The sequence below is a fragment of the Caenorhabditis elegans genome, chromosome I (assembly GCF_000002985.6).
Source record: "Caenorhabditis elegans chromosome I".
Classification (NCBI taxonomy): domain Eukaryota; kingdom Metazoa; phylum Nematoda; class Chromadorea; order Rhabditida; family Rhabditidae; genus Caenorhabditis; species Caenorhabditis elegans.
The window spans coordinates 14980775-14994124 of record NC_003279.8 but is presented as its reverse complement, the minus strand read 5'-3'; the positions used below and the strand labels follow the sequence as shown (position 1 = coordinate 14994124).

At 35.9% G+C, this 13350-nt stretch overlaps 1 protein-coding gene and 1 pseudogene across 2 annotated transcripts; both read right to left on the bottom strand.

Annotated features, from left to right (window-relative positions):
- Positions 1 to 165: 165 nt before the first annotated feature.
- nspd-11 lies at positions 166 to 301 on the bottom strand (annotated as a pseudogene). Its single transcript has one exon. A coding segment is annotated over exon 1 (136 nt).
- A 3807-nt stretch (positions 302 to 4108) lies between these two features.
- On the bottom strand, positions 4109 to 9947 carry tag-4 (DBD_Tnp_Mut domain-containing protein; the record flags this gene model as incomplete). Its single annotated transcript, NM_001377683.1, has 4 exons — positions 4109 to 4182; positions 6481 to 6733; positions 9277 to 9612; positions 9936 to 9947. 4 exons carry the CDS (start codon positions 9945 to 9947, stop codon positions 4109 to 4111), a joined length of 675 nt encoding a protein of 224 aa, NP_001364605.1.
- Positions 9948 to 13350: the final 3403 nt, after the last annotated feature.

Here is a 13350-nt window from a genome sequence, read left to right as displayed (position 1 = left end):
TAAGTTGAGTAGAAGTAAAGTGGGTGGAAGGAACGTCAAATACTTGGAAGATCAAAGGTATTCCGCCAAATTTTCTTATTGGAAATGTTTTATTGGAAATATGGAAAAGGCCATGAGTTGAGTTGTTTCTTGGCTGAGTACTGGCTCTTCTTGTGTCGATCTTCTTATGGTCCCAGGTAGCAGGACTGGTCAGTACGGGCCTTGAAGACCTGCCCACCTGGGTTGGTGTTTCCTCCGGATCCTTGGTTCTGCTGTTGTCCACCACCACCATTGCCTCCTTGTGCATAGTCTTCGCGGGCATAACCTGACGAAATTAACAGATGTTTGGAGGTAGACGTTGGAACATGTTACTAAACTTTTTGATGGTTATGGGTGTTAGGTTTTTGAGAAAGTTCTTAATAGTGCTCAAAAAATGATGTTGTCCTCCGGACGCTAAATTGGTAATTGCTTGAAGCAAATTTTGGAAAACGAAAATTTGTCTACATCACAATAGAAAATTTAAAGATATCACAAATAGGCTAGGGGTAAAAAGTTAGAAGATTAAGGTTTCTGTAGTCTAGAAAAACCAATTTAACTTCAAGTCCTTTTTTTAGAATTTTCTTCTATTAAGGTTAAATTTCCAAAAACTGTTTCCTATTGAAGCCCATCTCACGACCCTAATAGCAGCATTTAACTTTCAATTGATGTGAAGGATTATGGATACCTATCGATAAGGGTCAAGTTAAACTAATAGTAAGAAAGAGACGCAGACTGTGATGTATGTGGATAGGTGGGCAGTAGAAAATGAATTTGAATTCATAGATTTGAGAAAGGGCGGTACCACCTCCCCAAGGAACATAGAAATGTTTATAGAGGGAGAGGGTGTGGGAGACAGAGATGTATATACAAATTGGATCAGGAGGGCGAGACAAGTGTTGAAGAGGGATACATGAGGTGATAAGGGTAGGGTGATAATTAGAAGAGATATATAATGATAGGACTCGATGGATGAAGAGGGATTAGGATGTGAAAAACAAGATCTAAAAAAATGAAGAAGAAATGAGTCCCGAGGTATTGGGAGGTGACTCAACGGGTAAACGTTATTGTTTGTTGTTAAATTGACCTATTGGTACAGCAAAGTTTTTCACGTGGATTTTCAGATTGCAGCAAAATAACTCCACGTGGAAACTATCAGCTCTAAAAATGTTTGAAAAAACTTTCAACATTTGTTATTCTACTGTTCCCGAAATTGACACGTCGCCTTGGAAATGCGTATCATTAAAAAATTCATCACCACGGTGGTTTAAAGCAATTTTGTAAAACTTGAGGCTTAGGTTTCTTTCCCGTTTACATATGGAACAAAATCGGATGGCGAAAGCTCATCAACCTAATATTTCTTACGTTTGTTTTTTTTTTATTATTATGCTCAATTCAATTCTTTTTAACTTTCTGAGCATTTTGGAACTGTTAATCATTTAAAAAAATTCGGGATGTTTGTTTTTCTTTCTCTAATGGGCAAGAGACGTTTGAAAATTAGAGATGCAGTCTCCACTAGTACTGAAATCTTAAATAAGGCGGCAGCCGACTACCAAAGAAATCAGCCAGGAGCACATCCAAGTAGTGTTCGGGTGTCGTCACCCGAACACTACTCATCCACACCCTACTTTCATAATACTGCTCACTCACTCATATCGTTACAATCGGAATTATTTTTGAAATTAAAGAATCTATTTCTTGTGACTCAACCTTCACTCTCACCAACTGTTCTTGTCGAATACATTCCTCTTTTTTTGACCTGAAGTGTTGGTTTTTAATTTTAGTTCGACAAGAGTGATGTATGTGGTCACATTAAATTGTAGACTTAGATTTCGAAACATATCATTCGGTACTACTATAACTTCAATGATACTTCGTAGATGTGCGAAGTTTCACAAAATGGCATACTGATGCTTGTTTTTCTAGATTAATTAAAAACATTTTGCCGAAGTATATAAAATTTCTTTATTGATTCCAAAATTATATTAAACTTTAATTAACTTAAATAAACAAATTAAAAAGAAAATTGCAGTCACTTGATGTATTCTCTTTTCAAGTGTTTGCTTCGGTTCTTGATTTAAAAAGCCTAAATTCAAACTACGCATGGGAAAAACAATGTTCAGAAACATTGAAAAATGTGAAGTTATTTATGAAGAGGATTATGAATGAAAAGGAAAAAGAAAATTGCGAGAAAATTGAACATACAGACAAATTTATAGAAAAAAACAAGTTTCTACTGCAGAGATGTTCCCGAAACTGTTTGTCTTTTTCCCTGCGCCTCGACTCACTCTTCGCACCCAGTTTTTCACTTTCTCGTCATTCCAATTATCCCTCTCTCATGACGTGATTTAGATAGATACTAAAGAGTGACCAAAGTATTAGTCACTGACAACACAGAAACAGCTGGGCGAACTCTCGTCGTTTGATCTTTTATACCTCTGTCAGAGCTGGAAAGTAATTGATGAAAGCGGATTTGTTAACTCATACAGTTCAAACAAATCTTAGAGGTTGTTATTGGTGGCTAAAATTTTGTGACACATAACAATGAACCATTCAATTTTAACCTAATAGACTAAATAGTCTCAAAGTACACAATCCGAATCGTTGAACTGTGCGATTTTTCACAGTATATACACACCGTAATTCAGTCTTTTTCGTTTTTGCACTCGTAGGTTATATTTAAAATTAGTGTTGAATGTAAGATTGATAGAAGAATTACGGTAATTTCGTTTATATATAAAGGCACCAATAGTTACCAGAACATGGCTAACTTTTATAGACGGTTCCTCACGTGGATTGGTAGGATTACCTGGAGATATAAATTTTGTGGAAAAATTGATTTTTGCCACGATGGTCCTTTCAAAAGCTATTCCTTTTACAAATTCAAACATTCTCATATTGTTACATATCTAGTTGTGACAGGTCACACAATTCTTAATTGTATTCTACCTTACACCTTATGTTATTAGAACCTTTGTTCCATTTATAAAGGTAAGACACCATTTCTGTTTTTTTCAAAAACAAAAGTAAAAAATTATTAAAAATACAAACTGTAGACAAAAGACAATTTGCACCGACTATTCACCCATTTCCACTGGTTTTTCTATGATCTTTTGCGCCCGATCTTTTACTCTTGTTCAATGTAAACATCTACTCTCTTAAATTATATTATTGAGCTAAAGGTAAGAGATGATGCTTTTGGGAGTGGACTAGTTTTTGCTGCAGATTTCTTTGTGTTCGAAAGAATGCTTGAAATCAACGCGAGGTCAAACTTGTAAAAGTTAGAAAAATTCTCAGGGAGGCAAGATCTGAAAAAATAAGGGAAAAGGAATACAAAAAGGCACATCTCAAAATTTGCCGCGTTCTGCAAACTCGGCAAACCACTTTTTCCAATATTTGCCGAGGACGACAAATTCGGCAACTTTTCCGAGCTCGGCAAACGGCTAATTCGGCAAATTTTCCGCACACCCCTGATCTCCATGAAAACATTTCCTATGCACACCTCTTTTGTAGACTTATTGATAATCTAATCGATATCAATTTTTAACGTCTCCGAAAAAGCGTAATAAATTAAAATAAATAAATGAAACTAAATTTTTTTTGTTATGAACTTGAAAATATAGCAAGCGCCTTTATTGAAAAGCACAATAACGCACTTCTTGTGCGGCAAAAAATCAATTTTGAACATTTCATTCGCGTTATGATTATTTATTTTACAGCAAAACAAGTAGGCTTAAAAATAAAAAAAAATTTCATTGATAAAAAGTGTGAAAAAATCTTTGAAACTGTACAAGATAGTGTTTCGAAAAGAAATCCAGTTGTCGTACAGCGTTGAATCCACATAGTTTTTTGTCAACGCTGTGAACAATTCTTCTAAAAAATAGAGAAGTGAGAGATGTATAATTGGCAACTACAATACATTTCTAATTTCGAAATTTCTTCCGCTAATCTACACAGGCGAAGTCAATTTGTACTCAATTATAAAGTTGAAAAAGACTTTTGCTGGGAAGCGAGTAGAATTTAATTGAATTACATTCATGTTTGTTTAGAAAAGGGAAACCTTCAAATTTACCTTTTAGTGCATAATATTTATTCAAATTAATAAGGAAACACCTTGAAATATCGTTTTCCTCCGGGAACGTGCGTTGTGAGTCGTTGAAACTAGTTCTGAAAATGGTTGCTGTGCATTAACGTTATTAGATAGATTTTGGTGGTTTAAAGCGGTCAAATACACGTTTTAAACTCCAAAATCAAGATCAGAGCAAGATCTCAAAGTTGCTGAACATATCAGTATACCAAAACACTGAAGTATCAGTTAATTTTTTAACAGCTATTTTAAGACTTATAGGTATAATGCAGCAATACATGTTAAAACATTTTTCCTATTCAACAGTTTTCAAGAAAAAATATGGACTCTTTTTTTGTGTTTTGTTACAATGTTTCACAGATATTTACAGTTATTTGAAATGTGGAGAAAGTGTTAAAAACTACTCCAATGGTGCAAAAATGGCCGAATATCATAAGAAAACTTTTCAAAAAATTATATTTTTTTATTTACTGTCAAAAAGTGACAATTACTCATTTTTTGCCACTCATAATTTTGGAAGCCGACCAAAAAAATTGTTTCCTACATTTTTTTATACTGTATTTGTGTTTCATTTGTATTATGTAAAACATTTTAGAGGTCGGAACATGCGACATTGCTTTGAATTTCCCCAAACACATATTTATCACAATTTTGCCAAAATGTTTTGGCCGTGAATTATGAAAATCTAAAATTTTGTGGAGTGTTTTTTTATGATATTCGGCCGTTTTGGATCATTATAAATGTATTTAGACAAAATCCTTTTAGAGCTCACCGTGAGTGAGAGGACCAAAAAACAAAAAACAAAAATTTTGTTGGTCGAACTTTGGACCAAAAAACAAAAAACAAAAAATCGAATTTTTCAAAAAACCAAAAAAACAAAAAAAAAATTGAATGTTTGAAATCGAACGGGACTAAACCGAAATTTTTCAGGAAATATTCTGCTGATTCTTCATAAAATATTAAAAATTGAACAAACGGAAGGTTTTTTGTTCTTATTTGTTTAATTTTTGCTGAATCAGTGTTGTAATATATTTTTTGTTTTTTAGTTGTTTTTTTTTGGTCTCAAAAAACTAAAAAAAACCAAAAAATCAATTTATCCCAAAAAACCAAAAACCAAAAAACAAAAAAAAACTGCCCTGATTGCAACTGCTCAGCAAGTCGCCGCGTACATTCCTCGTATGTTGCGCCTCTCACTGCAACTTTTTCGAACGAGGGACGAGGCAAAAAGGTTTCTAGGCCATGGCCGAGTCCCCGACAAATTTCAGCGGTCATTTATCTTGCTTTGTTTTCTGCGTGTTTTCTTTCATTTTTCACCGATTTTTTCCGTTTTTTCTTATCAAAACAAATAAATAAATATTTTTGGCAGATGCTAAAACAATTTCCAAGTAAAAAAAATGTATTCAGTGGGCAAGCAGCGGTGAAAATGTAATATGATGGATTACGGCTATACAAAACCCAAACTTTTTCTGAACCATGATATATATGCTTTTAAGATGCTGAAAGTACCTGATTTTCATAACGAGACAGCTAAAAAAGTTTTTAGATTTTCAAAATTCAACATTTTGTGCCAAAATCTCGACTTTTTTACCAAAAAAGTTGAATTTTGAAAATCTCAAAACTTTTTCAGCGGTCTCGTTATGAAAATCAAGTACTTTTAGCATCTAAACATCATATGTATCATGTTTGGGGAAAAGTTTGGGTTTTGTATTCCCGTAATCCATCATATTACATTGACCACTTTCACCGCTACTTGCCGGCTGAATTCACAATTTTTTCATCTGGAAATTATTTTAGCATTAACAAAAAATATGTATTTATCAGTTTTAATAAGAAAATACGGGAAAAATCGGTGAAAAAAACAAGAAAACAAAGCAAGTACAAAATGTCGTAAAATGCGGTGTATTGTGTGCAAACACCGATTTTTCGCATTTTTTCTCAGCCCTCGTTCGAAAAAAGTTGCAGTGCCTCTCAAGCAGTGGAAATCGTCAATATATGATGTTCGTCGTAAATTCCGCAACATACGAGGAATGCGCGAACTAAGAGGAATATAGGCGGTCATTTGGTGAGTTTCTCCTAAACTTGTCGCACATTCCTCTTTGAAATCACAGTTTCGTCGTAAATTCCTCGATTGTATCTGAATGTACGCGGCGACTTGCTGAGATGGAAAATGGGAGCTTATACCACGGACCTATTAAATTCTGCGTGTGCAATCAAATCATTTGTGCCACATCTTAAATGAAAAAGTCATACAGTAATTTTCGGGCTTACCGAGTTAGACATCTACATTGAAGGTATATGACCACTTTGCAATATGTGCAATATAAAACGCCCTATATCATCAATATCATCAACCAACCTATATCATCAATATAACTCACCTCTTTTAGGACTCCGTTTTTTTATTGTCTGACAAGCAAAAGCTCCAACAGAACAAGCGGTTATTCTCATTTTACCGGTGTTCTTTCTAACGTAAACGTTTAGTTTTCCTTTCGAATTTTCCCACCATATTCTAGCACGTTCCGCATCTTTTTTGAACTCTTTATCATTGTACACATAGTCTCTGTTCGGTGCTGGCGGTGATGAGTCAAAGATGTCGTCGTTCAGAATTAGCTCGATGTAGAGGGGGGAAAGCTGGAAACTGGTAGGGCAAGTTGAAAATATTTTAAAAGCAAATTGGGATGCGTGTTTTATTATCTACATAGTTTTATATCTACCTAATTATGTTAGTTTCTTGTATTGTAAGTAATGAGATTTGGGGGAAAAATAATCCATCATTGAACGCGTGGGAGAGCCTTTAACGTCTCCCGCCTTTTCTGCGTGGCGGACCTAGAAGCGAGCAAAGAGTTAGTTTTTCCTATATGTCTTGTCTAAAACAAAAGACATTAAAATTGTAATTATCTTTCAACACGTTGCTCTCAGACTCTTTAGGAGAGTGCCGATCCGAGTCAAGGATGGCGATTTTGCATTTTTCGATTTTTGAAAAATCGAAAAACCGACACCCTATTGTGAGCGTTTCAATTTCTTTGCCTAGTCCGGAAAATTGTTGCGGTTGCAAGACTGAAGCACCGTGGCAATTGGAGATGGCGCAAAAAAAACTGTGAAATTTTCATTACGGAATTTAAGGGAAATCAACAAATGCTCATACTGAACCACACCGTCCCACTCGATTGTACTGTAACACTTGTGCCATTAAAAAAAACTAATATCGTTTGGTTTTATCGTAAATATGAAAATCCTGTGGCAATGTTTTGTAAAAATGTGACGTCACGCGTGACTAGCAACTTTGTATATAAAGGACAACATTTTGCCTGTATGACAGCTTGAAATGAATTCTGTAACACGCTCTTTTTGTAATAGACTCACGATCTATTATCCAGAGGCTTATGTTCTAAGCAGGCCTGCCAGTTTTTCAGTTTTTTTAACCGAAAAACATTTTCGTTTTTTGGTTTTCCGGTTTTTCTCAAAAAAAAACTCAAAAATCGGAAAAAATTGGGGTCACATTTGCTTTAAAAAGGTGCATTTTTTGTTGTTTGTATGAATAGGGCGTAAACCGTAATAATAATAATATTGCATTCTGAATGAGAAATACCGATTTTGGAGGGTTTTCAGATTTTTTTTCGGTTTTGCTCAAAAAACCGAAAAATTGAAAGAATTTCGGCGACCCCCTGGTTCCAAGTGTGTTTTCGATAAGTATTTGTAAGCTCCTTCGTAATGCCAATGTACAGGGTGGCCCATAATATTGCGGACCGAGTTGCACTATGAAACAATAACTCAAAAATTGTCAGTCGTGAGAAAACATCTATTCGTGAGTGCAACTCGGTCCGCAATATTATGGGTAACCCTGTACATTGGCATTACGAAGGAGCTTACAAATACTTATCGAAAACACACTTGGAACCTTGGAACTTGGAAAAATTTTAATTTGTTAAACTCGAAATCTAGGCAGAGTCGTCAAACTAGCATCATCCCCCACACTGAAGAATTTTTTTCGCTTCTATTTTTGAGTTTGGACGTTTTTAAACCGATTATTTCTACAGTAATCTATATATTTTGAATGCAAAAAATTATTTTCATAAGTGTTGACGTATATGGAATCTGTTCCATATAATTCTAGTTGGGTGAGTGTTTGACACACAGCCAAAGTCGATTTTACAAGGAGTTCTGTAGCAGATTTCGGTACATCTTAACCATAAAATGAGATAAAAACACTATTTTTCCACAGGGAAAGAAAAAGATTAGTAAAACTTGATGGCTTTTATGAAAACATTTACTTCTTACATAAATGACATGTCAAGTCGAACGCCGGCTGTCTGATTTTTTTGATTTGGCTTCCTTCAATCAATGACCACGCCATTGTCAGATACAAGCATTTATGAATTGTATTGCAAAACGGATTCTCAGAGAAAAGTCAATCCAAATATGATTGGGTGAGTGCTCATATTTGCAACAGTATCTAGAAATGCCAACAAAAAACACCTATGAGTCGCATGCTAACGTCAAAATTTTTTCGGAATGTCAGCAGGTCTGAAGATGTGCACAAGCGGATATTTTGAAAGTATGACATCATATTTTGTTCCGTAGAAAATTTTAAATAAAATATATCATATTTTTGTTATCATATTTTTGAATGTTCGAATCAGATTTTATAAGCGCGACTTGCGGTCCGCATAATTATGGGCCATCCTGTAGTTCGATATAAATATTTTCTGCAAAAATGAAACAAAACTAATCAAAACATACTAGTATTAGCCACCATGATTAATTACTATTTACAAAATTGACAATCTCTATTTTATTTCCAGTTTTAGTCACTACGTAGTAATGTGGAGGTTTATGAGAAAACCGTGACGGATGAACGAAAGTTGCAGTGATTGCTGAATTTCCAAAAATGAGAACATGAGAGATTTTTTGATTTTTTGATTTTAATTTTTTGAGGATCTTTTGTTCGAGGTCTTAATTCGAGGTCTTAAAACCCACACAACATCATTCATATTTCTTGCATTTTGAAATAAAATCAGCTTTGGGGTTTGCCAAAATTCCACCACAACCTGAAGAATTCAAAAACGCGCTCTCAAATTTTTTTTGGGTTCCGCAAATCAATGAAAACTGTTCGTTGTCATGCTCACGTGGGCACAAAACAAACAGCCGTAGCTGAGAATCAATGAAAGAATTACCTCTTGGCTATGGTTATTATTATTGACTTCTTTTTTTTGCTGATCGTTTTGTTCTTCCGCTGCTCCCTCATTATCTTTGTTTTCCTCCAATTTTTTCTCAACATTTTCGGTTTCTCCACCATTTTCTCTAACGTTTGCTTCATTTTCAGGTTCTTCATAGCCCATATCATCATCCAGAAGATCATCAAAATATTGCTTTGGAAACATCGAGTCAAACGCCGCAACTTCCATTTGATCATCTTCGGACATTGCAATTTCATCAAACGTTCCCTCGGGAATTTCCAGAAAATCATAACTTTCATTTTTGCCACACAGTTGTTGAAAAGGTGAGGCTCGCTGAAAGTTCAAGTACATATAAGTAATATTTTTTATATATTAGTTTTATATAATAGTCACGAATATCTGAAAAGTTTAATCTTATGTGAGGTTGTGTTTGTCTTCGGAGCAGCTATAAGTGAAAATTTTTTAAAGTTACCAAAAAGTGATATCTTAAAATGAAAGGTAAACAATGAAATCCCGATGGCGAAATATTCAATCATTTAAACATTTACAGATGGAATTTTGTGTATAAGTACCGATAATTCTGTTACCTGATATTTTTTTGTAGCGATACAATAGTAATAAAAAAATTTGCAAAAACTTTCGATTAAAAGCCATACCTCTTCTGTCATTTTTTGTTACTTAAAAACGAATACATGCAAACAGACGAACCTGGTAGCTTTATGCCAAATGAGTTTTTGGGGGTTCCTTTCATGCTTCCAGTTGGCTCCTAGATGGTGGTCTAATCCTGTATAATTGCGCACACCTGGGTTCAGGTAATCGAGACTCAGAGATATGGGGATTAGGCAACATACGAAACCCGTTTAATTTTAATTGCCTTGAGGATGACCCACAAGTGAATTTATTGTTTAATCAAAGTTAATCAAAACAATAAAAAAAGTCGGGACCCTCACGAGTCCGACAAAGAGAGGAAAGAAATATACCGGCATTGAGAGAAGAAAGGGAAAAGTAAAGACTTTTTGGGAAATTAGAGATCATAGAATTAATTATAACCGACAAACAAAATTATTCAAAACCGCGTTATGGAGGAATCAATAACTTTAACAAATTCACGGGGAGAAAGGAAATGGGGAGTATTATGAAAAATAGCATTCCAGACGGGGACAGTTGAGGTGAAAAAATCAGTAATTTTTGGTTTAGCACATATAATAATCATAGGCCTTCTTTTAGACTCTGTAATTCTGATAAGATCGTTTAGATTTGGGAAGTAAGAGGTACCGCTTATGAATTTATAAAGAAGTAGAAGCTTTGCCTTAAGCCTTCGATGACGAATCGAGTAGATGTTAAGAATTAGAAGACGGTTTTCATAAGAAGTAAATGAGATATTGCATCTTTGTAATACTTGTCGAGAGAATGATCTAAGAGGTTTTTCAAGATGAGCAGAGAGTTTAGAGTTAGGAGAGGGAGAGTAGACGACTGAGCAATATTCGATAATAGGGAGTACATAAGAATTAAATAAATAAGCGTACAATGAGGGGGAACTAGATTTGAAGCATTTGAGTAGTTGTTTTGATCTCAGGAGAGCAAGAGCTACAGTTCTATTGATATGGGCTTTAAAGTTCAGAGAGGAGTCAGTAATGAGACCAAGGTCACGAACGGTAGCAGTTTCATGTATAAGTTTATTTTGAAGTAAGTAAGGATGAACTGGGTTTTTTGATCCCAGCCTTAGAAGAGCAGTTTTGGCGTGAGCAAGAGGAAGGGAGTTAGATATAGACCATTCAACAACAGTGTCGATGCCTTTTTGTAAAACAACGTGATCATTAGAGTACAGCTTAATGTCGTCAGCAAAAGCACAAAAACAAAGTTCGGTGGGTAGGCTGAGTAGAAGGTCATTTATAAAGATCAAGAAAAGTAAGGGTCCGGAGACCGAACCCTGAGGAACTCCAGAGATAATAGGTTGGGAAGATTTGACGATAGAGTCGTTAACTTTAACAGAGAATGATCGTTCTGGCAGGAAGTCACCAAACCAATTGATGATAGGGAGGGGAATACCAAATAATTCAAGTTTTTGAAGAAGAAGAGAATGCGGAACCCGATCAAAAGCTTTCTGAAAGTCAAAGAATATGACATAAAGTGACTTGTGGGCATGAAGGATGTGATAGTAATTGGCGTGGGACAATACGAGAGAGTTGGTGCAGGAACGACGCGCCAAAAACCCATGTTGAAATTTACTGAAAAGGTGGGCAAAATCAATTTTTATGCGAGTGCAGAGGATTCGTTCGAATACTCTACAAAAAGGATCAGTGATAGAAATGGGGCGGTAGTTGCATGGTTCAGCGAGATTTCCTTTCTTTGGGACGGGGATGATGAAGGCATGTTTCCATGCTTTGGGAACAGAAGAAGTCTGAAGAGAATGCTGAAATATTAGAGACAAGGGATAGGCCAAAGTTGTGGCACAATTTTTCATGACATAATAGTTTGCGTGATGACTGGAATATCCACATTTGGGGGGCAGTTTCAGCAGTACCGATTCGATAATCCAAGGAGGAAATAGATCGAGGGCATTGGAACTAGTGTGGACAAGAGGAGTTGTTGAAGGACGAGAGGAGCTGCAAGATGAATGGACATTAGCACTGGAAGTACTGAAATTGTCCAGAAAAATTGAAGCAAAGGCAGCGACTTTATCCTTGTCCGAATTGAGGTAGATGCCTTGATGAACGATGGTGGGTAGAGTAGATTTGCTCCGGAGACGAGACGATATGATGGCTTTTGCTGCTGCATTGTTAGGTGATGAAAGAATGCGTTTTTCAAAGCGAATAGACCTAGACTTGAGGGACTTGGTTATTGATTTGATCCGGAGATTAATTTTTTCTAATCGTTTTGATCGGGAGGCGGACGGAGGTAATTTAAAAACTCTGGAATATTTACTGCGAGCAAGACGTAACTGACGAGCCATTCTGGATGATTTGAAGACACGTGGAGGGCCAGCGAGAGGTGTATGGTGAAGAATAAGTTCATTTAAAATGTCGATGAAATGATCAAATTTGGCCGAAGTGTCAGGAAAAGGGCTGAGTATTATGTCCCAGTCAAAATGGGCTAAGTCAGAATTTAATGATTTAAAATTGCATCTTTTATAGTTAAGACGAATAGGGGTAGTTTCGGGAGTGGAAGAGGAAGGACTAGAAGTGAGATGTAAACTGAAGCTGACACTGAGATGGTCAGATAAGGCAAGAGGTGGACAGGCTTTGATTTTACTGACTCCGAGATTGGCAGAAGAGATAACAAGGTCGAGAATATTGGACGAGGTTTTGTGAATTCGGGTGGGGAAGGAAACATGCTGCGAAAGATCACGACTGATCAAAAAGTTAGAAAATTGATGTGAGGAGTTTTCAAGAGAATCCCATCTAATAGATGGCAAGTTGAAGTCCCCTAGTAAGAGGCAAGAGTCATCAGGGATATAAGCGTCAAGATGAGAGATCAATTTGGAAGTTTCAGGAACAGTGAGATCTGGAGGGCGATAGATGAGGAAGCATGTGAAAGGGGAACAAGTATTGATGGAAGAGGAGACGCGGCAAGCAAGTATTTCAGAACGATGAGAGCCGTAGTGTGCCGTAAATTTTATGTCAAGAGCGGTTAAGGTAATGGAGTTTTTATAGAGAAGAGCAACTCCTCCCCCATGGGATTTGTTATGAACGTTAGAATCACGGTCAAGCCGTAGAATAGAGATGTCTTGAGATGAGAATAAAGAGTTCGGAACTGATTCGTCAAGGAAGGTTTCGGTAAGAGCTAAAATTTGATAAGGTGAAGTTCGGAATAGATCAAGAGTTTGAGTAATTTTAGTAAGACTAGCGATACCTCCGTTCACTAATTACTTCTTCTCTCTCACTTCTCCGGCGGTCTAATCTTTCAATAATTTTTTTTTGATTCGAATAGATAGAAAGATTAACGGAAAAATAGAAGAGCTCCTAGTTTCTTTTAAATTTGTGATAAGAATACTTTATAACAGAACAGCACGATAATTTTTATCCACTTTGAAAGTAATCTTTCGAAACGGTACTACAACCTTGACCAAAT